This window comes from Numida meleagris, chromosome 4 (assembly GCF_002078875.1).
Source record: "Numida meleagris isolate 19003 breed g44 Domestic line chromosome 4, NumMel1.0, whole genome shotgun sequence".
Lineage (NCBI taxonomy): Eukaryota > Metazoa > Chordata > Aves > Galliformes > Numididae > Numida > Numida meleagris.
The window spans coordinates 54,521,614-54,543,396 of NC_034412.1; the positions used below are offsets into that span (position 1 = coordinate 54,521,614).

The window sequence follows — 21,783 nt, forward strand, 5'->3', positions numbered from 1 at the left end:
CATGGGAAGAGAAGGATAGCGGAAGTAACTTGCGTGCTACCCTCCTCTTCCGGGGGTGAGGCTGGTGACGTAGTTCCGTTTCCCGGCAGCGGGACGCGCAGCGCCATGGCCGGCATCAAAGGTGTGTGGGGTGGGAGCGGCTGTAGCCTCAAGGCTTTCGGTGAGATAGGGTGAGACCCGGCCCGTTTGCGGTGCTTGCGGTAAAGCGGCAGGGCCAGCCCGTCTCCGGGGATACTCTCCGGTTGTTTGCAGGCTGTAGCTGGCGTTTCGTGCAGCTGATCGCAGTGCTCATCTGTTCTGCGTTTGTTTTCACAGCTCTGATCAGCCTGTCCTTCGGGGGAGCGGTGGGACTGATGTTCCTGATGCTGGGCTGCGCCCTTCCTCAATACAAGTAATGTGTCTGCTCTTTGCGTGCGTCGTGTTCTTTGGCACGTCTGGTTGCAGAATGGTTTAGCTCATAATTAACGAGCGATTCATCCTGTATGTGGGAGAGGTTTGTTTCTATGCTGGGCAAAGCAACATCTCACACAACTGCAGCTGCTGTCTGTATGCTTGTCCTATTGATTCCTATCTCTTTGTTTCCTAGAGGCAGGAAGCAATAGACGAAGAACATGGAAAGTCAGCCATATGGTTTTGATTCTTTGCAACTTAAATCAAAATCTTCCTTACTGACTTATTCAATAAGAGATAAATATCAAATTTGCCAATGGTCATTTACAGCTTTCTATATATGTGACTAGTTTTCCTATGGCAGCTCTTCTCTATGATAAAATCTGAGCTGGTGGCACAAACCCTTAGCACTATTATTACGCTGTCATGCTTCAAATAATGTGATTTAAGTTTCACTTAAACCATGCATAGCTGCAGTGTCATGCCTGGTGAGCTGTGAGCAATAAAAGATAAGATGTTAGTTGAACAGATGAAACAAAATAATGTGTATCAAACTGTTTGGAGCTCTATGGCTTCTGAGTATTGGCAGAGAACAATACTCTGATCCTATGCGTGTACTCAAAGTTTACATGCAAAAATGAGCTGAAGACTTTACAAAGGTCTCTGCTGTTCAGAAGTAAAGCTGACAGGTTAAACTTAGCTCTTAAGATCATCATGTGAAGTAGCATTAGATTTAGGCTTTCTTAGTGAAACCTTGCTTCACGAACATCCTGTGAATGAGGTCTCTGTTGCTACAGTTGAGGTCAGCTGAAGCAGTTCATAAGTATGGTATGTTGGATTAATGCCATTTTATTCCAAAGTGAAGGGATTGCTTTGCCTGGGCTTGTGTCCATCTTTCCCAAATGTGGGGACTGGATGGGGAAAATACCTGACATTGATTTTTAGGAAGAGCAGGAAGTAAATGAAGTTAATGTTAACTTTCCTTCTCCTTTCTTTTCCAGCCAATACTGGCCACTGTTTGTTCTGTTTTTTTACATCCTTTCTCCTATCCCGTACTGCATAGCAAGAAGATTAGTAGATGACACAGATGCTACGAGTAATGCCTGCAAGGAGCTAGCTGTATTTCTTACAACAGGCATTGTTGTCTCAGCATTTGGACTGCCTATAGTTTTTGCCAGAGCAGAACTGGTTAGTACTATTTCTCTCTCTGAAAATATTCCTTGCTAGAAAACCTTATTAACTGAAGGTAGAACTTTCATGCAGTGAGCAACTTCTATAAAAATGTACTTAAGATGCTTGTGGTGGAAACAGGAGTTCCTTCAGGAAAAAAACCCCAACAACTTAGAAATGGAAGTGTGGCAAAAAAGACGTATTTGCCAGTTGCTTTATGTGGTTGTGGAATAAACTCTAACATCCTATGTGCACTGCAGAAAAAAAATGAGCATGAAAACTTAGTAGGCAAGTAGCCAAATATAGAAGTTCACAGAATACTTTGAAGGCAATTTGTGGAATAGTTGAGTTAAAGAAGTCTGAATATAACAGTGCATTTTAGCACTTGCTGTGAAGGACATACGATCTTATTTTTTTCTATCTTCTGATGTGTCATTATGTCTTTCCAGTGCATGACTTTCCACTAAAACCCTTTAAAAGATGACCTTGTTCACTTAAGTTTCAGAGGATACTAAATCAAAAACTACAGAATGTACATCTCAGGCAAGAACAGGTCAGACGGTTTGAATGCCTCACACCCTTTGACTACTGCCTTTGGAAAACATTCACCTCTGTTTTTAATTACTGTTACTTGTACATCGGCTGATATTTTACAGACCTCCGCCCTTGCCTGTCTTTAAAACAAACAAACAAAAACTCCCATGTCTCGCAAGTATAGCTGGGCTTTGCAAAAATTTGATGCTTTTTCCTAGCCTCACTTTACATCCAGAAACAGTAAAGCAAAATATCCACGCCTGCTAGCCAGTGCTTTGAATGGGGCTAGAAGAAAGTGTAGTGCTGCATGGTTGACTATATGGTTTGGTCAAACCCTTTAAGGTAAGCCAAATCCAGCCTTCTTAGCGTGATGAGGTACCATTGTCTTTCATCATGGATCTGTTGCTGAACTTTGTCTATAACGTGACATCAAGATGTTACATTTTGTCTTGTCAACATTTGGTTCAGGATGTATCTAACTGAATTCCACTTGTTCACAGATTTACTGGGGCGCGTGTGCACTTGTTCTTACGGGGAATACAGTCATCTTTGCTACGATCCTAGGATTTTTCTTGGTCTTTGGCAGCAATGACGACTTCAGCTGGCAGCAGTGGTGAAAGGAAGACAGAACTATCATAGACATCTTGTCATTCAGTGGCCATCCATACAAATGAGAGAATGGGCAATAAAGAGAAGTAGTGTAGCAAGCCTCTCCACTATTCTAGACACTCCTTTTTCACCTTGTTTGTTCTGAGCGTACTACTGTTTTGCTGATGGGTTTCTAGGTTTTTATCAAGTAAAGAGATAGCTGATTTCATTTTTACCTTTGGTATGTTTTTAGGTGCTCTCTTGGTTTAAAATTGTCATTCTGTTCAGTGTTTATGTGAAGCTTTAAAGCTGAAACAAGAATGTTAAAACATGATTTCAAAGCACGTTTAAAGTTGTTTTTTTTTTTTTAGCATTAATACAGTGCTTCAATTTTTTAATGTGCTGATTAAATTATATACAAGCTGAACTGAGGTAAGCAATTGTACACCACCATTGTCAGTTACAGATACACAGCTTGTTACAATTGTAGAGCAGGCAAGGGTGGGGGTGTATGAGTTACAGACTTTTTCTTCTGTCCGTACCTCAAACTGGCTGATGAATGTTGATAGCCTTCATTTAAGGAAAAGGCTGAGAAGCAGGTGGAGTTATTTGGGAAAAGTCCTAAATTTAAGCACCGCTAGCACTTTACCTGCTTCGTTATCAATTTTTGTGTGGATGTGACATTCAAATACTCTGTAAATGTGGTAATATTATGACATGCAAAACCAAATTGCGTTGTAGGGGGAGGGGAAAAACAATATATAAATTCCATTTTTTAAAACAAATACCTTCTGAATCCTATTTATAACTATTGTATGATTTTGAGCTTTTATGTCAACTTTTTACCATGAAGAGGGTAAAATGTTCATTTACGGAACTACTGGTATGTGTTAATTTCAAGCATATACGAAACTTTTCTCCTTCCTCTTTTTAATTTATTTTATACATACCATGAATGGAATAAAACTTTTCAACTGTAAATTAAAACCTTATGTTAAACTTGTTTAAGAATGATTTTTTTCTTTCCCCCCCTCCACACACACTTTTTTCCTTCACACGATGCAGCTGATGCATGACTTTTGGAAGACACTGGCTGAACTGACTACTGACTGTTCTTAAGTTCTTATGTGCTATGAGTTAATAAGATTTAATGTTATGTCTGTAATTGTAGACTTGTGTTATGTAAGATTACACATGCAGCTTCAAGTACTTCAGACATTTTTAGCATACCTCTCAATTGTCTGGATTTTTTCATTAAAGAAGTTTGCCACTAGACATTCCCTCTTGAGATAGTGGATGAGTGCCAGTTAACCAAGTTCCATTGTACCACAAACAGTGACAAACTTGACCAAACGTACTTCTAAGCTATATTTAAAAGTTCTAAGAAATTTACTGTGCATATTTAAAAGATGCTGATTGCTTAGATGTTACATAACAGTCGAGCAGCATGAAAAGGCACAGGATAGCAGGCCTTAGCTGTAATGTTTGTGCACAGGTGTAAATAAAGTACAAAGTTTGAATATCTGAATACAAATAGTAATCATGGCAACTTGTGCAATGGGATCGTGAAACTTTTATCAGCAAGTAGGGGCAGCACTGCTGCTTTGTTAATATCACCTTGTGTATAAAATGAGAGCTCGATTTTATCCATACCAGTAGAGGAATAAATAGGTGTCAATTGCAGAAGCCAATCAGCAGCAGGAAGTGCTTCACCAAACTGGCTGTGATGGTGGCATTCAAAGATGACGATGCGCTGTAAAATCATTCATTTCCTGACCTTTTTTTGATGACACTTTTGCATCTCTGACCCACAAACAATAGATTCTTCTGAAAAATCTTCCTAAATTGGCAGTCTTTGCCCTTTCAAAGGAGGAACGCTTCAGATTGGTACAAATCTGAGTTTACTGTCTCCTGGTTTGTGGTCAGGAACTGTGTGATCGATCGCACCAGTTCCCACGCTGCTAGCCTGCTTCTCAAATGCAATGCTACTCTGAATTTCCAGTCTGTAGAACCGTGTATTTGTTGTCTCTGCATTTTTTTTGTATGTTGCAGCATGATATTCTTTCACTTGCACACTGAGTACTTGTGGCCCAACTCCAATTTGCAAGCCAGACAGTTGAGAGGTGTGATTTTTTCCTTATAGTAGGCAGTCAGACAGCATTGCCATCCTCTACAACTTTGAACGACAAAAATTTAAAATAGCAGTCTGAGTTCTATACGCTTAACCCAAAAATACTCTCATAATAAAGAGTGTTTTGTTTCAAGTGCTAATGGTGTACTTTCTTTCTTTAACATGAAGAAACATCAGCAGGTGACTCAGTCCTCAAGTGCGTTTGTTTCATATGCCTTCAGGTGCCCACGCTGCCTTTCCTTGAAGACCTAGGGCCATTGTACACGTGCAGACGATCACATCGCCCGTTTATAAGCTCCCCCTGATGTGCCGGAAGGCCACAATGAAGTCTTCTCGCAGCTGAATCAGCCCGTCTTCAGAGGAGAGGTGCTCCAGCCCTCTGAGTATCTTCGTGGCCCCCCTCCGCTGTGATACAGACGCATTTATTCATTTTTTATTAACGTACACCGTACTCCTGTCCGCCGACAACCACGAGGGGAAGGCAAACGCTGCGTAAGAAGGGAGGGAGGAGCGCCGGGAGCCCTGGCCCACGCTCGGGACGTGGCGGCGCGGCCTTTCCGCTTCCGGGGCTGCTCCCGCAGCTCTCCTCCCGGCTCTGAGATGGCGGCGACGGCTGCGGGCGGCGCCGGGGCGGCAGCTGCACTATGGAGCGAGGTGAACCGCTGCGGCCAGAACGGTGACTTCGCCCGCGCCCTCAAGTCTGTCAATAAGAGTGAGTGAGCGAGCGAGGCCGCCCCGTCGCCGTGTCGGTGCGCTCGTGCCGCGCTGGGGCGGGGGGCTCGGGGATAGGGGCTGCCGTGGGACTGGGCGGGGAGCCGAGCGGGGTGCTCGCGGAGCCGCCCTCCTCTTCCACGAGCGGTGTGTCGTGGAGGCCTTGCTGGGTTTTGATCGTGCCCCCGGAATTGAAATGTCCTGCATGGACGTGGAAGAGGTTTCTGATGTCATCGGGAGTTGCTGTTAACCCAGCACTGCCGAGCATAACCGCTGCACCACGTCCCTCAGCACCACGTCTACACGTACCACCACCAGCTCCGTGGGCAGCCTGTGCCAATACGTTGCACCCTTTCCGTGAAGAAACATGTCCTAATACCCAACCTGAACCTCCCTTGGCACAACTTGAGGCCATTCCCTCTCATCCTGTCCCTGTTACCTGGGAGCAGAAGCCAACCCCCAGCTCACCACAGCCTCCTTTCAGGCAGCTGTAGAGAGCCAGAAAGTCTCCCCTGAGCCTCCTCTTCTCGAGGCTGAGCAACCCCAGCTCCCTCAACCACTCTCCATAAGACTTGCCTTTCTTCCTGACTGTGCCTTACGTGGCACTGAGACAGGTTTTGGCACTGTTCTCTCTCTGGAAGTGAAATGCCAATGAAAGGTTTGTCCACGTGTGCACAGCTCCTTTGGTGCAGCTCTGTTCCTGGTGGGTTAACATAGCTGTCAGTTCTGTTAAGTTCAGTGCTTGCATTGAGTTCTCGTACGCTGGAAGGGTTTTCTCATGAGCTGAACCAAGGCACACTATGCCAGAACCCTTTTAAAATGATGCAACTGTTATATTTTTCTTTATACCTTAAAGGTGTATGGCACTTAAAAAGCTTTAGTCTATCTGGTAATGAGTTAGATCCTTCTGTTAAAACTGTTTTCCTCTCCAGTACTGCAGATCAACAAAGACGATGTGACTGCACTTCAGTGTAAAGTGGTGTGTCTTATCCAGAACGGGAGCTTCAAGGAAGCCCTCAGCATAATCAACACCCACACTAAAGTGTTGCCCAAGTGAGTTGTGTTGTAATGTAATGTCTACAAAATATGAAGCTGAGTCCCTGAGAAACAACTGCAGCTTCAGATGGAGGGAACTAATCAGCAGCAAAATCAAGAGCAGGAGGCACTCAGAGCCACTGCAATTGGGGTTCTTAGTAAGATGCTGATTTACTCTGAGCATGAGATGGTCTGCATCAATCTGAGGTGGTCTAGTGGCTTGTTTTTTCAGTTGCAGAGATTGTGCAACATCTAGTTTTCAGCTACCTCCATGAGTTGATTTTGCTTGTTGATGTGGGGGAGCACCGTCATTGGTGGGAGTGAAGAGAAGAGAGAGAAGCCCTTGCCAGTGGCAGCAAGCTGTTAGCTTTACATGGCATCACACTGCTCTTTAGGGTCCTTTTCTTTGCTAGCTTGATTACTGTAACAGCAGAAGGACCAGCACAATGAGAAGATGTTACAAAAAAAAATGACTGCTTACCTGTCTCCAGGGATCTAGGCTTACAGAAAAAAACTCTACAGAGGAGGGATCTCCAAAAAGAGAACCTTCCTCAGTGGCAATCAGCCCTTAAATGAGGTCTAGGAGCCTGGCTCCACCCCTTCCAGTTGCACAGTGAATTGCCTTCACCTGTGCTCCCAGGACTGACCAGGTCTTTTCTCCAGGTGCCCAATCAGTGGTTCAGGCCATGACTCAGCAGTTCCCGTGCAATTACTTTAACTGTCAGGGCAGTGCGAGCCCTTTGTGCATGTTTGCAAAATCAAGACCTTGAAGACAACTTCTGTTTTAGTACAAGTCAAGTTTCTGTATTCCCTTTTATGTCATTAAGCAGATTTAATTCTCTTCCTAATAAAGATGCTCACTGTGCAATGACTGAGAGAAGAATTACTACCCAAGAACTGCCTGGCAGCAGCAGTTTTCTATTTCAGATACTCTTTTTGTTAAGGAGCTTCCCAGAGAAGTGCATTGTAGTACTGGAGTAGTGAAGTGCTTCCATATTTATATTCACATCTGAATAAATATTATCATCTTATTCACAAATTACTTCTTTCCTGGGATGAAAGGAATCTTAAGTTTGTTGGCTGTTTTTCAATATGTGATGGAGAGGAGAAGTAATTTCCCTAAATTTAACTGGCTTCAAGTTTTCCGTCTTGCCTGGCAGTACTGCCTGTCTCTGTGTCCTGCAGGGAAGCTGGTGGTTCTTTTGCTGTTTTGAAGTTGTTTAAGATTTTTACAGTACTCAACACATAAATAATTCAATAATCTGTGATCATGTGCTCACCTCTGGTGTTTGGCTTTTTGGGAATCTCGTAGTCTGTGACTGATAAGGGCTGCTTAAACAAGTGTGTTCAGGTGGGCAAAAGGTGTTGCATGAATACTCCAGCGTGCTGTTAACCTTTGTCTTGTCCTTGCAGTGATGTTATTGCCTTTGAGAAGGCCTACTGTGAATACAGGTTGAATCGCATTGAAAATGCTCTCAAGACCATTCAGAGTGCCAGTCAGCAGACAGACAAACTGAAGGAGCTTTATGGACAAGTGGTAATAACAAACTTTTCTTCCTGGTGGCAGTTTTGTATGCTGGATGCCTTGTCCCCCTGTACTAATGTGGGACAAGTAAGAGGGCAGAATTTCCTTCTCTGTCTTAAGGGAATGAAGGGGTACAGTTCCCAAGTGCTCCAGTTTGTGTGGAGCCTCAGTTGCCTGTTGGGTAGGGCGTTTCTTGACTGCCGTTGAGCCAAAGAAAGAACTGCATTAATAACTCCCTTTCTCTTCCCGAGTGGCCTGATTTAGAAGCCAAGGGGATAAAAGGTGGAACAGGACTGATCATTTATGTGGTTAAACCCTCTGTTTGCATATACCTGTCCAGGAATGGTTTATGGAACCCGATGTTTCAGTCATTAGAAGTGAAGCAGAAAAGCTGTTTCTTCTGTTTTCTCCATGATTCATTAGAACAGTTTTGCGAAGACAATTTTTGGCTGTCTTCTCTTGGTTGCACGAGAGACTATTAATTTAACTTTTCTCATAGAGAGATTAATTAATCTGGAAGAATGTTGTCTGAGAACAAAACCATGTAAAACATGCTGCTTTTAAAGAAGCTATTTTAGGAGTAAGAACTCTGCAGTCTCTGTGTAGGTATCTGCTCTCATTGCTTGAGTCCTAGCAGATCTCATCTATAGAATGTGCCCTTACAGGCGGATGCAAACATTAGTCACGTTCAACTTGAAACATGGGATGCTCTGCTGCTGCCAGTGTGAGATGAGGGAGAAAGGAGGCAGGGAAATGCTGTCCTGAAGGCTAATCCTTCCTGTTCTCAGTTGTACAGGTTGGAGCGTTATGATGATTGTCTGGCTGCATACCGGGATCTGATCCGCAACTCCCAGGATGAGTATGAGGAAGAACGAAAAACCAACCTCTCTGCTGTTGTGGCAGCACAAAGCACATGGGAGAGAGTGATGCCAGTAAGTGAGCTGTTTGCTTGTAGATTGCCTCTTACTTTGTTGTGCAGCGTGAAGGAAAATCCTTTGCAATGTGACTTAAAATTTGCCAGTTGCATGCCCTTGTAAAATTGCCTCTAAAATATTGTTTTCTGTAGCAAATTTACTTTGCAAGAAATAGTTTGAGTGTATTTGAAAACTATAGCTTATGTCTGTAGCCAGTATAGATCAGTTGGTGTTTATATTTGCTTTTCATGCTAGGAAAACTTGGGCCTTCGAGAAGCTACCTACGAGCTGTGTTATAACAATGCGTGTGCATTGATTGGACAAGGAAAGCTGAGTGAAGCAATGAAGAAACTACAGAAAGCAGAAGGTAAAATCATGGTGAGGTGAGAAAAGCTTTGTGTGATAGAAGTAGTTACGTGCTTTTCGTAGGCACTCTTAAAAACAGAGAGAAGGAAGTTTAACTCTCAATTAACATCCGAATATTTTATGGGCATCCAGATGGTTCTTGGCAGAACTGTTGTTCGCATAGAAGCATTCCTCTGCTGCTCTTTTCCACAGCCACACTGCATGTAGCATCTCCTGGCTCTCTTTCAGCCCCCTGATGGAGGTTGAATTCATTTGAGCAGTTTTTTTTTAAGTGGGAAGTAGACTTAAGTGTCATCTCTTCTCATAGAATAGATGAAACACCTCATTCTTAACTCTTGGTTTTGTGGGTGCATATATATGTATTTGTGTGTATATTTATATATGTGTGTGTATATACATGTAAGTGCAGAAATATGTGCATGGTCTGAATTAGCCATGATATTAGTTTAAAGCAAATGAGGTTTCCTTCTTCTGTGAAGAGGATTTCTTTTTGGTTGGGTGAAAGGGAGACTGGGGGCTGTGGGATATTTTTTTGTTTTTTTTTCCCTTTTTAAAAAGGAAAGCTGAGACAGAAAATGAGTTTTTCTGATCTACTTGCTCTTACAGATAAATAGGTCACTTCTGCCCTGATTTCGATGATAGAATAGCAGCTCTCCCATACAACTGTTCTATTGAGCATGTGCAATTCTTGGCATTAGTGAATCTATATGCTCTTACAAGACACTTTGGAGAGCAAAACAAGTAACGTTCTGATGAGGTGCATGAGAAAGTTAAGGAGTGAATGATCTGTACTGAAAACTGGTGAAATTGCTTCCCTGTAAAGGCTTGCATAATCTGAGTATTGTGGACTTAAGCACCTTAATTGACTTTGGTAGTAGTTAATACTAAGTGCTGTGTGAGCCTGATGGAATAGATCAGCGGGTTGGTTCAAAGAAATTTGTTCAGGAAAGAGAATGAGTGTGTGACTCTGCTCTCAGTAGGCAGCTTTGGGAGAGATGGTATCTCCTGTGCTTTTGATGTTTCTTTGGCATAATCTTGTCTTCTCCTTCATGGTCAGTGTCATCCATCACCAAACCTGTAGACTCAATTGCCTTTCATAATGCTACAGAAGTTTTGGATTCAGCATCTTCAAGGGATACACGAAAACAGTATATGCTTCTGGGCTTTTTTTTTTTCCCCCTTAAGCCTTCTAAATTTCATTCTTCCTTTTGTTTTTCTTCTAGAGCTGTGTCGACAGTCACTCTCAGAAGACTCTGTAAGTTGCTGATGTTGTTACGGAAAGTTTGCTTTGCACCAAAATGAATGAGGCTGAGGTCATGCTGTAAACAGCCAGATGACAGCCAAAGCCAATATACAGTATTACCCAGCAAGACTTGGCTGCTGCTGCTGATACCAACTTGTGAGGCTGGGGCAGCAATTGTAGCTGTTGCAGAAGTGTAACACAGCAAGCTGTTTGCTGTTGTGCTCCTTGTGTTGTTGCCTGTACTGGTACGGGCAGGATGGGTACAGTTTGTCTGAAATCTCCCTGTGTCCCGTTTATGCTATGTATGAACATGCTGAGTGGGTGATGGAGAACTTAAGTGACTTATAGTCACTGTTGTTGGTTCAAGCAGAGGGGCAGGTTCAGTGCACAAACTAAGGGTACCTTCAAACTCTTCCAATAGCAGGTAAAGCTTTCTTTTTTTTCTAGTTTAACCCATACACACTTGCATTTGTACCGTGGCTTTACCTATAGTGGCTGGGGTTCTTTGCTGCTAACGCGGCTCAAGAGAGCTCATAAACATTTGCCTGCAGAATGCTGAAGCCATGGGAGAAGAGTTGAGATTTCAGGTTGTTGTGGTTTTTTTTTAATTTTATTTTTTGCTTTGACTTTCTTTCAGGACGTGACTGAAGAAGACATTGAGGCTGAACTGGCCATTATTCATGGTCAGATGGCATATATCATGCAACTGCAGGGTCGTACAGAGGATGCTCTACAACTCTACAATCAAATAATCAAGTTGAAGTAGGGGCTTTTCTAAAATAAGTGCTTGTTCTTCCACCTGTAGAGAGACCACTATTCAATAATAATGTGCTTTCCCCTTTTTTTATTTGCAGGCCAACAGATGTAGGACTGCTTGCCGTCATTGCAAATAATATCATCACAATTAACAAGGTATAGAATTGCCTTGCTGCTTTCAGTGTGGCCTTTTCTTGTGGCTACTCAGACTGCTTGTTTGCTTCTGTGAAGAGAAAGGGGATAATCAGGGATGGCTTTTTCCTAAACAGCAGTTAAATCACAGACTCAAAGACCTGATCTTGTTCAAGGAATGAAGTGAAATCATCTAATCATGTGTGATTTTTTCCCAGGACCAAAATGTTTTTGACTCAAAGAAAAAGGTGAAGCTGACCAATGCAGAAGGTGTTGAGCATAAACTCTCCAAGAAACAGCTTCAGGCAATTGAATTCAACAAAGCATTGCTGGCAATGTACACTAACCAGGTAGGAGACACTGATCTCCAGTAGCTGGCCACAGACTTAGCACCCTCCACGGTAATTTGAGTAGGCAAAAATGGATATGCAGCCTATCTGGCAGAAGGTATGACTACTTGGCTTAGGCACATAAGTGGGGAAAAAATATCTCTTAATGAACAGAGCAGCTTAGTGTGTAGTGACTTGAGTGCTGCTGCAGCAAGGGCAATGCAGAGATGACTAAGAGGAGAGAGAATGAATGTGTGGGGTTCTTAAATCCATCCGAACTGCTACTAAGAGGTTTTGTTCTTGGCTTCCCATTTCAGGGAATTCATTTCATCTTGTTAGGTATAACTGGAGGTTAGGCCAGCATTAGGTGCTTCCAGGGATTGAACAAAACATATTCTCTACTCCTACTCCTCAGGCAGAGCAGTGTCGCAAATTGTCAGCAAGCCTGCAGTCACAGAGCCCTGAGCATCTGCTTCCTGTGCTAATCCAGGCAGCCCAACTCTGTCGTGAAAAGCAGCATACAAAGGCCATAGCGCTTCTGCAGGTAGGTTAAGACAAAGTACTTCTTTTGTCTTGCTCCCTTCAAACTTAGCTCCATGTGTTTTCTTGTGTGCTGTTTCCCTTTACTTCATCTTGTTTAAATTTCCAGGGATATCTGACTGTGTTTATAATAGTTTAGTTTAATGCTGCTGGAAAGCATTTACACCTAAATAAACCATGCTGCTCTAAAAAGGAAAGTATTTCGCTGCACCTCTGATATTTGTAGAAGATTTCTTCTAGGGTAAACAGTGGGGTCTGTGGCTCTGCTTGCAAGTAGTTTACAACAGCCCTCTTGAGGAAGTAATGAGTGGCCTGGGATTGTAGTCCAAGAGGACAGTGGGACACTGGCACAGTTTGAGGCTCTGTTCTGCTGCATGCTGAAGCCTGCCTCTGCTGGAAAGATTCCCTTGGATCTTGCCAGCTTCCTGTGACTGAGCATAAGATCTGGTTTACCAGGACAGCATCTTGACGCCCTTGCACATATTGAGTTGTTCTATCCTTTGATTCTCAGGACTTTGCAGAGCAGCACCCTGCCAATGCAGCTGAGATCAAGCTGACGATGGCCCAGCTAAAAATTGCTCAAGGTATTCAGTCTCCTCCTTCGGGAAAGTGTCAGCACATTATAATGGCATGAGAGTTGGGGGAAAACAGTCTTTAGGGCAATCTCTGCTGCAGTCACTGTTGTGACAGAGTGCAGAACAGAGATGCTTTCAGTTGGGTATTCTAAATATAGGGCTATGGCAGGATAGAGCTCATAGCTTAGTGCCTGAATGTTGAGGCTCCACAGATCCCTGGCAGAGCTGCCCACTATTTTTGTGAATCGTAGAATGGCTTGGGTTGGAAAGGACCTTAAAGATCATCTACTTCCAACCCCCCTGCCATATGTGTGGTTGCCATCCAATAATCAGGCTGCCCATGGTCCCTTCCAGCCTGACCTTGAACATCTCCAGGTATGGGGCACCTACAACTTCTCTAGACAACCTGTTTCAGCACCTCACCACTCTCTGAATGAAACATTTCTAATGTAGATCTCCCCTCTTTTTAAGTTTAAAACCTTTCCTCTTTGTCCCATCACTATCAGATCATGTAAAAAGTCAGTGTCTCTCCTGTTTAGAAGTTCCCTTTAAGTACTGGAAAGCTGCAGTGAGGTCTCCCCTGAGCCTTCTCCAGGCTGAACAAGCCCACCTCCCTCAGCCTTTCTTAGGAGAGGCACTCCAGCCCTCTGATCATCTTTGTGACCCTCCTCTGAATCCACTCCAATAGCTCCATGTCTTTCTTGTGCTGGAGGCCCCAGGCCTGAAAGCAGCACTGTCTGAATGCAGGGCCTCACAACAGCAGAATAGAGGGCGATAATTACCTCCCTTGCTCTGCTGGCCACCCCTCTTTTGATACAGCCCAGGGTACTGTTGGCCTCTTGGGCTCCAAGCACACATTGCTGGCTCATGTCAAGCCACAACTGACAGGATTTAATGTGTTTTGGGTCAGGAGGCATCCTGTGAGCAGTGTGGGGCTTCCTGATGTTACCATTCCTGTACACAGACAGCACTGAAGGGGAGAAGGGGATCATTATGTCCCTGTTGTTTACCTTTGGAACTGGTGGAAGTTCACAGATTAATCCCTTGCCCTGTCCAGCAGGCAGGGTGAACTGTGACCATGGCACTAAGAGCGTGTTCTTCTCTTTCTTAAAGGCAGTGTTACCAAAGCCTGTATGATTCTGAGGAGCATAGAAGAACTGCAGCACAAGCCTGGTATGGTAAGCAAAACTCCTTGCCCTGAGTCACCTCTAGTTTTGTCTAGGGTATAGAAAAATGGGTGGTGTCTCTACCTCATTGCCTCAGTGCTGATTTCTTCTTTCTTGGCGCTCTGGGTAGAGATGGGGAGGAGAAAAAGGGTTTCTAGTGAAACTGTGTCTGATGACAAGCAAAGAAGGTGCTAAGACAAGAAAGTTCTCTCTGTGAATGCAGTCCTAAGCTTGTACTGCAGGAGAAAGATTGGCAGAGACATTTCTTTGGAAGAACCGAGGTAGGAAAGTCATGCCTGGGTATCCTGCCTATGATCAGAACTCCTTTCTGGGAATAGAGCAGAAAGCTCACATTGACCATTTTAGGAAATTCCATAAATTAACTACTGGCTCTCTGGTTACAGACCACTTGTGTGGGGATCTGCTATAAGCTGCTCTTGAACATTTGCAGGTGTCTGCATTGGTGACGATGTACAGTCATGAAGAAGACATTGACAGTGCAATTGAGGTCTTCACACAGGCTATCCAGTGGTATCAGCAATTCCAGGCAAGTCAGTACAGAGGAGGTAACGCAGTCATTTCTAGATAGTGTTGTGTCCAGCTTCCACCAGTTTTATGGTTCCACATGACACCATATGGTATGGAATGTCCCTTTCGCCTGTTTAGGTCAACTGTCCTGGTTCTGTCCCCTTCAAGCTCCGTGTACCCCCCAGCTCCTCACTGGCAGGGCAGTGTGAGATGCTGAAAAGTCCTTGACTTTTTGCTCAACAACAGCTAAAGCATCAGTGTGTTATCAAGATTGTTCTCATCGTAAACATAGCACCATATCAGCTACTAGGAAGAAAATAAACTTTATCCCAGCCAAAACCAGGACAGCTAGTCCAAGTTCAGTTTTTCCTGTTGTTGCCCAGTCCCAGCAGTTCATCCAGTTGGGATTTTGGAGACGTATGAGCTTGTATTTTGTGAGCATTTGTTTTATCACTGTTTTATTATTTTAGGTGCATTGCAAAGAGGGAGAGCGGGAGCTATGACTGTCCAAACATAGCAATCAGGGTTTCTCCCTTATTAGAAAGCGCTGTGGAGTGAGCAGCAAGCTGCTTTGTCCCACACAGTCCTGCCTCACCAGTGCAGAGGTGGTCTACTTGCTGTATGACAGGGTGCTAACTCTGTCCTTTTTAGCCAGGTGTATGCGGTATTGAAGCCAATTAGAGCTGGGCTGTATGCTGTGAAAGCGAAGAACTAATTACAGCTGCTTTCTCTTTCAGCCAGAGTCTCCTGTCCATTTGTCACTGATAAGGGAAGCTGCCAACTTCAAATTAAAGCATGGCAGGAAGAAGGAAGCAATCAGCGACTTGGAGGAGCTCTGGAAGTGAGTTGGGTGGTTGCTGAAAAGGGATTCTCTGCCCACGGACCTCTGCAAGCTGTCTGGTGCCAGGTGGTGTCTAACAGTGTTGGTTTGCCATCAGCCCTCCTTTAGAGTTCTTTTGTGCAGGGGCTGCCATTCAAAGCTGTTATTTGTGAAGGAAGGGTATAAGTCATTTGACCTGTAGCTGACATTCACTTGAAAACCTGATTGACTTATTCTGGAGGCCTCTTTTGTGCAGTGAAGGTTACTTTAATGACTGGGACACATTGTTTTCTAGTTTGCATAAGCCACGGATGTCTAAGTTTTCATTTTTGTTATTCACCTAGTGGGATTTGAGGAGAGTGGAGTGTCTATTAAATTGCCTTTGCATCTGGAACTTGAGAGATTTTTGTCCTTCATTGCCTGCTTAATGATACTGTGATGATATCTGCACTTCTATCTGCATAAGTGATGTTTAGAGATGTGCTCTGGTAGAGACCGCAGACTGACATGCTTGCCTCCACAGACAGCAGATGTGGTGCAGTAGCATGCAGCGTATAGTGATGCCAAGCTTTGGAATGAGTGTGTGACTTGGTCCTTCTGTTTTTTGTTTTCCAAAGGCAAAACCCAAAGGATGTGCACACTTTGGCACAACTCATCTCTGCCTACTCCCTTGTGGACCCTGAAAAAGCAAAAGTGTATCCTTTTGATAGTGGTATCTGTGGCATTTGGGCATCATTTCCTTGGATCTTACCTGTGTGGGAAATTCAGACTCATTCTCATGTGAAGAAGGACAAGGAACATCTCCAGTTGTACATCCAGGTCAAGTTTTCTGGAGCTTCTTTATTCCCTAGCTGGTTTGATTACTGTGAGATTCCAGGAGCCTTTTATCTTTGGCCTCCTCTTCTCAGATTTGGTAATTTAAGACTAAGGGAAACCAAGAATAGGAGTTTCTCCATCTTTTCTGTTACAGTTTTAGACGTGTGGTGGTAATGCAGGGCTGTGTCCCACAAATTCTCACTGACCCAAACTATCAGGTTTCCTGTACAGCTTTTACCACCTGGAGCAGATTTCAAAGTACGTTGCTAGTTTTGTCCACCACCTCAAAAAAAAAGAAAAAAATGAGTCAGAGGGCAGTGAGTCAGCAGCTCATCCCAACTTGTGCAGGAAGTTGTTGAGGGAGCTGGGACTAGCTCCTTAGGTCTGCCTGGTATCTATATTACCATCAGGCTGAATTTGTTCAAGCTGAAGTTGCCCATTGGTGTCTGAACAAAGCTGGGTGTTTATCTTGGTTGCCCCTTGCCAGTTGCATGCTAGCCTTCCTGGTTTGCATTCCTGAACTCTTCCTTTGCAGTCTTAGCAAACATTTGCCTTCCTCGGACACCATGTCGCTGAAAGTGGATGTTGATGCGCTAGAGAACTCCCATGGAGCAACCTATGTTCGGAAGAAGGCTGGGAAACTCACTGGAGACAACCAACAGAAGGAGCAAGGGTACAGGCTGCTGCTTTCGCTCTGGCATAGTCATTTTTTGGAAAGGCAGAAGAATCACACCTGTTGTGATGAGAGTATTACTGTAGCAGACAGGCTCGTGTGTAACTGCAAGGAGCTTCAGGTAGCAGCAGACCAAGCTTTTAGAAAGATGGGAACGGTTCGGCTTCTTATAGAGATAGCACTTGTTTGACCTGTCTGCTGTGTCACTGTGACTGTTTCCTGCCTTGTTTTTCAGGCAAGGCGAGGTGAAGAAGAAGAAGAAAAAGAAGAAAGGTAAGTTGTGTTTCCAGCTGTTGACAAGGCACAGATCCAGAGAGCTGGCCAGATTGCTTCTTCTGATAGCTAGTCTTGAACTCCCTGGGAGCTGGAGCCCTTCGCTGAGTCTGGGTCTCACTTAACTCAGATCTTCATGATCACTCCTTTTGTAGGGGGCATTTCTTCACAGAAGTGAGAGTAGTACCCTGATAGGAGACCCACAACAAAATGTGTTGTTTGTTGCTGGGCTGTGTACTTTCTGTTGATGCTTCTCGAGCGTGTTGACTGCAGTCTCATTGCCTGGCACTAACTGTTCTGTAGGAAAGCTGCCCAAGAACTATGACCCCAAGGTGACTCCTGATCCTGAGCGGTGGCTTCCAATGCGAGAACGTTCGTACTATCGTGGACGGAAGAAGGGCAAGAAGAAGGACCAGGTTGGCAAGGGAACTCAGGGTTCAACCACAGCTGGTTCCTCTGAACTGTAAGTACCCATTGCTGAGCTTGGTGTGGGAAATGACTCCTGGGTGGCTAGGAGGGTTGTGCTTTCTGGTGTCTGTCACCTCACCAGCCCTGAGTAGCACAGTTGAAACTGTAGTTTGTTAACCCAAACCTACCAGCTGCTCTTCCAGAAGATCCCTGTAGTTAACTGAAAACCAAAATGATATAATAGGCATGCTTGAAGGTACCGAGGTGCAAATAAAATGGAGAAGGAACTACTTTTAAAATAATAGAAACTTAGGGAACTGCAAGTTCTGTATGACAGTTTGTCTTTTATACAGCTGTCTCTCAAAACTCAGGCATTAAAAGCCTTTTGTGGTACTGTTGGTTTGAGCACTGTTTGCCAGGAGAGCTGGCATAGAGATGCCTATATGCTTAAGGGGGGAAAAAGGATGTTGGTCTTCAACTCCCCTAACTGAGGGGACTGAGAGGGTTCTCTTGCATTGCTTGAGCTGTTACCTGTCTATTCAGAAGCTGAAAGCCTTGCTTTCATTGTTAGGGGCTTCTACTGTTGAGTGAGCATTTGTTAGAAGGTGGTTGCTTGCCCTTTGGGACAAGTTCCCATCATAGGTTGGCCCTCCTGCTATCTACATTGAAGCTCATCTAAGATGAGCAAGATCTCCTTGCATGAATGCTCTCACATCCATAGGGCTTTCTATTGCTATTTTATAAGGCCACTACTATTTTTTGCTGTTAGCATCCTTCTGAGCTGCTGCTTACAGTGCCACATCTTGCAGGTGGTTGAGAACTCATAGAGTGTCTTTTTCTCTTGCCTTCTCCATAGGGATGCCAGTAGGACTGCCAGCAGCCCACCTACCTCCCCTCGGCCTGGCAGTGCTGCAGCTGTATCGGCTGCAAGTAACGTCATCCCTCCCAGGCACCAAAAACCTGCTGGTGCTCCAGCCACCAAGAAGAAACAACAACAGAAGAAAAAGAAAGGGGGGAAAGGAGGGTGGTAAAAAGCAGGATGTATAATGTCCATCTGTCAGTAGGTGATGCTGGTTGCATAATAAAGGTCAAAAGCAAGTGGTGGTGAAAGACTCTTGGCATCCAAATCTTTGGTGCTCTGGGGGGAGAAGGGCTGGTATAGGCACCACATTACTCATCAGGTTGTCTTTCTCACACTTGTACCCACTGTGGCTTGTCTTCCTCCAAACTGCGTTAGTATGCAATGTAAATCAAAATAAGGAGCCCCAGCAAGCGTGTTTGAGGGGCTTCTGCATCTCCTGCTCTCAAGCAGGATGTTATGCAGGAGCAGCTGAGGTGGTGTCACAAGGGAGCCAGGCTGGGTGAAAGGGACAACTGTGCTACTTGATTATCCCTTGGGCCTCTGTGGAACTGTGTTCTTAACTGTAAATAAACATAAGATCTTGTAGCTTGTTTCTGAAATGAGATCCGCTCCATACGTGCAGTGCCAGGAGGTGCCTACTTCTCAGCTTCTGCTCTAACTGCTGTTTTAGTTGTTTGCAGAAATGACTTGCTGGGCCAGCATACTGGATTTGTGAAGGCCTGTTTTTGAGAGCAGCGAGTTCCCTTGAAAGTTTTCCAACACTTTCACCTACTGTAAGTTAGAAGATAGGCAGCTGGGTTTAATGTGCCAAATCCCCCGAGAGGGACTATGACAGCATTCTCTGTGGGTTGATTTTCATATTTCTTTTATGATCGCAACCTCGCTTCCTCTGCTGAGTCATGCCTCTCCCCAGCGACCATGCTGAACAGTGTCTTGCAGCCTGGGTGAAATGCTGCATGTGGCAGGGGACAGGGCTTCAGACTGTAGCAGAGAGTTTCATAGAGTTTTTAGGAAAAGGAGAGAAAATAAGTCTCATGATTCAGATTGTATGGAGGGAACTGGGTGTTAGCAAATTCAAATGCAGCCTATGAAAAATCTGCCTAACTTTCAGAGGTATGGAATAACCAAGAACATCTTGAAACATAGATTTACGCTGCTCCTGCATATGCTAGTCAAAGCTTCTAACAGCATTTTTCTGTCTCTGATGCAAGCACTGTCTTCAGTGTTGTATCCCAGCTAGTCACTGACCATCAAACAGCAGAGGTGCACAGGGTGCTGAAAAACAACATATGGACTAGATAATATGGGAGAGGATAATCTGAGGGGGAGAGCAAGACTGCTACAATGAGTGAGGCATTGGCACAGGCTGCCCAGAGGAGGTGGTGAGGTCACTGTCCCCAGAGGTGTTCAAGAACTGTAGAGATGTGGCACTGAGGAATGTGGTTAGTGGGCATGGTGGGTTGGGGCTGGACACGATGGCCTTGGAGGTCTTTTCCAGCCTTCTATGATTCTAAACTAAAACATTAAAATGCGTGGCAGCTGAACTGACTTGCTGTCCACTTTCCTGCAAGCCAGCTCCCTTAGTAGTGGGCTTGGCAAAGCAAGAACTAGATAAAACAAGGTGGCTGGTTGTGACAGCTGGTTGCACTGGAAAAGCATAGCACTTCTCAAGTGGAGGCAGGTAGTGAGATAGAAGATGTGCATCTGCCTTCCTAGCACCCTACTGGTAGTCCCCCAAACATCTCTTGAAACTTCTGGTTGTTGGAAAAACATTCTTTCCCCATGCATAGCATTTAAGTGGATAGAAATAATAACTTAGGGAGATGTTATTGTGCTAGACGTTAGCTTGAAAGGTAAAGGCTTCTGCATCTGAAAGGATTTGATGCGAAGACCTGAAGAGGAAATGCTACCGTGACTTCAAACAAACTCCAAATAAGCCAGAAAGCACAACATTATTTGTCACTTCTAGCTCTTTCAAACTCGTAGAAAGATAGAATGGTTTGGGTTGGAAGGGACCTTTAAGATCATCTAGTTCCAGCCCCCTGCTATAGGCAGGGACACCTCTAGACCAGGTTGCTCAAAGCCCCATCCAGCCTGGCCTTGAATGAGCCCAGGGAGGGGACGTTTACAACCTCACTGGCCAACTTAGAAGCATCTGTGCAGTTTTTCTTAGTGGTCTTTTTAAACTTATTAATGGATTTAAGAAAACAAGAGGAGGTGTTTCTTCCTCTCCCACAACATGTTACCCAAGGGTGGAACTCAATGCTGCAGGGTGTTTCGGAGGACTAAGTTACCAATGAGTTTAGGGGAAAAGTAAGGCATACAAAGAAGAGCCGCTAGGGATCGCTAAAAGAGGAAACACAAGTTCTTTTGACTTGGTAAATCTACAGTGGTTCTGCAGAAACCAAGATGAAAGGAAAGATCATGAGCTTACAGTTGGCAGCTAGATGAGGCCAGATTCTTTCCACCGGTGTGTACTTCTGGGTCTACAGCAGCGCCAGCTGGGAACGGCAGGCTGCCGGGGCCTCTTCGCTGCAGGCACGTCCGTCTGCCTACCTGTAGGGGGAGCCGCTCGGCCGACTGTGGGACACCGCCTCTCTCTGTGCAGGGCAGGACAGGGCCGGGCGCGGGGCCGCCATGGGCAGCCGGCTGCGGCCCGCGGCGCTGTGCGGGGCGGTGCTGGCCGCGGCGGGCGGCGCGGCGGTGGCGGCCTGGGCATGGGCCTATGTGCGGGGCCGGGGCCGCGTCCGGGCCGCCCGCCGCCCTCTTCCCGCCGCCGCCGAGCAGGTACGGGGCGGCCGGCCGCGGTGAGCTCCGGGGGCGGGTAGGCCCCGGCCGACTGACCGGGCGTGCTTCCCTCCCTTTCGTAGGTGAAGGGAGCCAGCAGGCAGATCCTGGTGCTGGGCCTGGACGGGGCGGGGAAGAGCAGCGTGCTCCACTCGCTGGCCACCAACCAGGTGAAACGCAGCGTGGCGCCCACCGAGGGCTTCAACGCCGTCTGCATCAACAGCGGGGAGAGCCAGATGGAGTTCCTGGAGAGTGAGTGAGCTGCGTTCGTGTGAGCGCGGCAGGTGCTCCTGTCCTGCATCGCGGGGACCAGGCCCCTGTTGTAAAACCTTTGTATCGCCTTCTCTGGTAACACAGAGCTGGGGTTGTTTTCTTCCTACAGATTCTGCTGCCCGACCCTGGTGATTTAAGAAGATTACATCCCGGTGTCAGGGGAGGGCTGTGCTGTCTGAGCCTGCCTCGAGGGAGTGAATTAGGGAGTTAGGGGCCCTGAGTTGGGTCTTAGTTTAAC

At 45.3% G+C, this 21,783-nt stretch overlaps 3 protein-coding genes across 5 annotated transcripts in view; all 3 read left to right on the forward strand.

Moving 5' to 3' along the window:
- On the forward strand, positions 11-3,690 carry LEPROTL1 (leptin receptor overlapping transcript-like 1). 2 transcript variants are annotated; one of them, XM_021393426.1, is made up of 4 exons: positions 11-121; positions 316-391; positions 1,392-1,578; positions 2,595-3,690. In XM_021393426.1, exons 1-4 carry the CDS (start codon positions 106-108, stop codon positions 2,709-2,711), a joined length of 396 nt encoding a protein of 131 aa, XP_021249101.1. In that variant the 5' UTR covers positions 11-105; the 3' UTR covers positions 2,712-3,690. The 2 variants fall into 2 exon arrangements, with proteins under 2 accessions (XP_021249101.1, XP_021249100.1); XM_021393425.1 differs by having other exon boundaries at positions 91-160.
- On the forward strand, positions 5,093-21,494 carry SRP72 (signal recognition particle 72). Of its 2 annotated transcripts, none has more exons than XM_021393419.1 (19): positions 5,093-5,525; positions 6,457-6,577; positions 7,973-8,096; positions 8,873-9,016; positions 9,254-9,365; positions 10,588-10,619; positions 11,245-11,369; positions 11,462-11,519; positions 11,714-11,845; positions 12,240-12,368; positions 12,876-12,948; positions 14,053-14,117; positions 14,557-14,652; positions 15,371-15,474; positions 16,071-16,148; positions 16,805-16,942; positions 17,178-17,215; positions 17,519-17,678; positions 21,356-21,494. In XM_021393419.1, the coding sequence occupies exons 1-19, from the start codon at positions 5,414-5,416 to the stop codon at positions 21,357-21,359; spliced, it is 1,845 nt and encodes a 614-aa protein (XP_021249094.1). In that variant the 5' UTR covers positions 5,093-5,413; the 3' UTR covers positions 21,360-21,494. The 2 variants fall into 2 exon arrangements, with proteins under 2 accessions (XP_021249094.1, XP_021249093.1); XM_021393418.1 differs by lacking the exon at positions 21,356-21,494 and adding an exon at positions 18,480-19,070.
- The window catches only part of ARL9 (ADP ribosylation factor like GTPase 9), a 12,213-nt gene continuing 9,724 nt past the window's right edge, over positions 19,295-21,783 (forward strand). The window contains exons 1-2 of the mRNA XM_021393424.1: positions 19,295-21,272; positions 21,356-21,524. Of these exons, the coding sequence (XP_021249099.1) occupies positions 21,123-21,272; positions 21,356-21,524 (319 nt within the window). The 5' untranslated portion in view covers positions 19,295-21,122. The remainder of the gene's footprint in view (positions 21,273-21,355; positions 21,525-21,783) is intronic.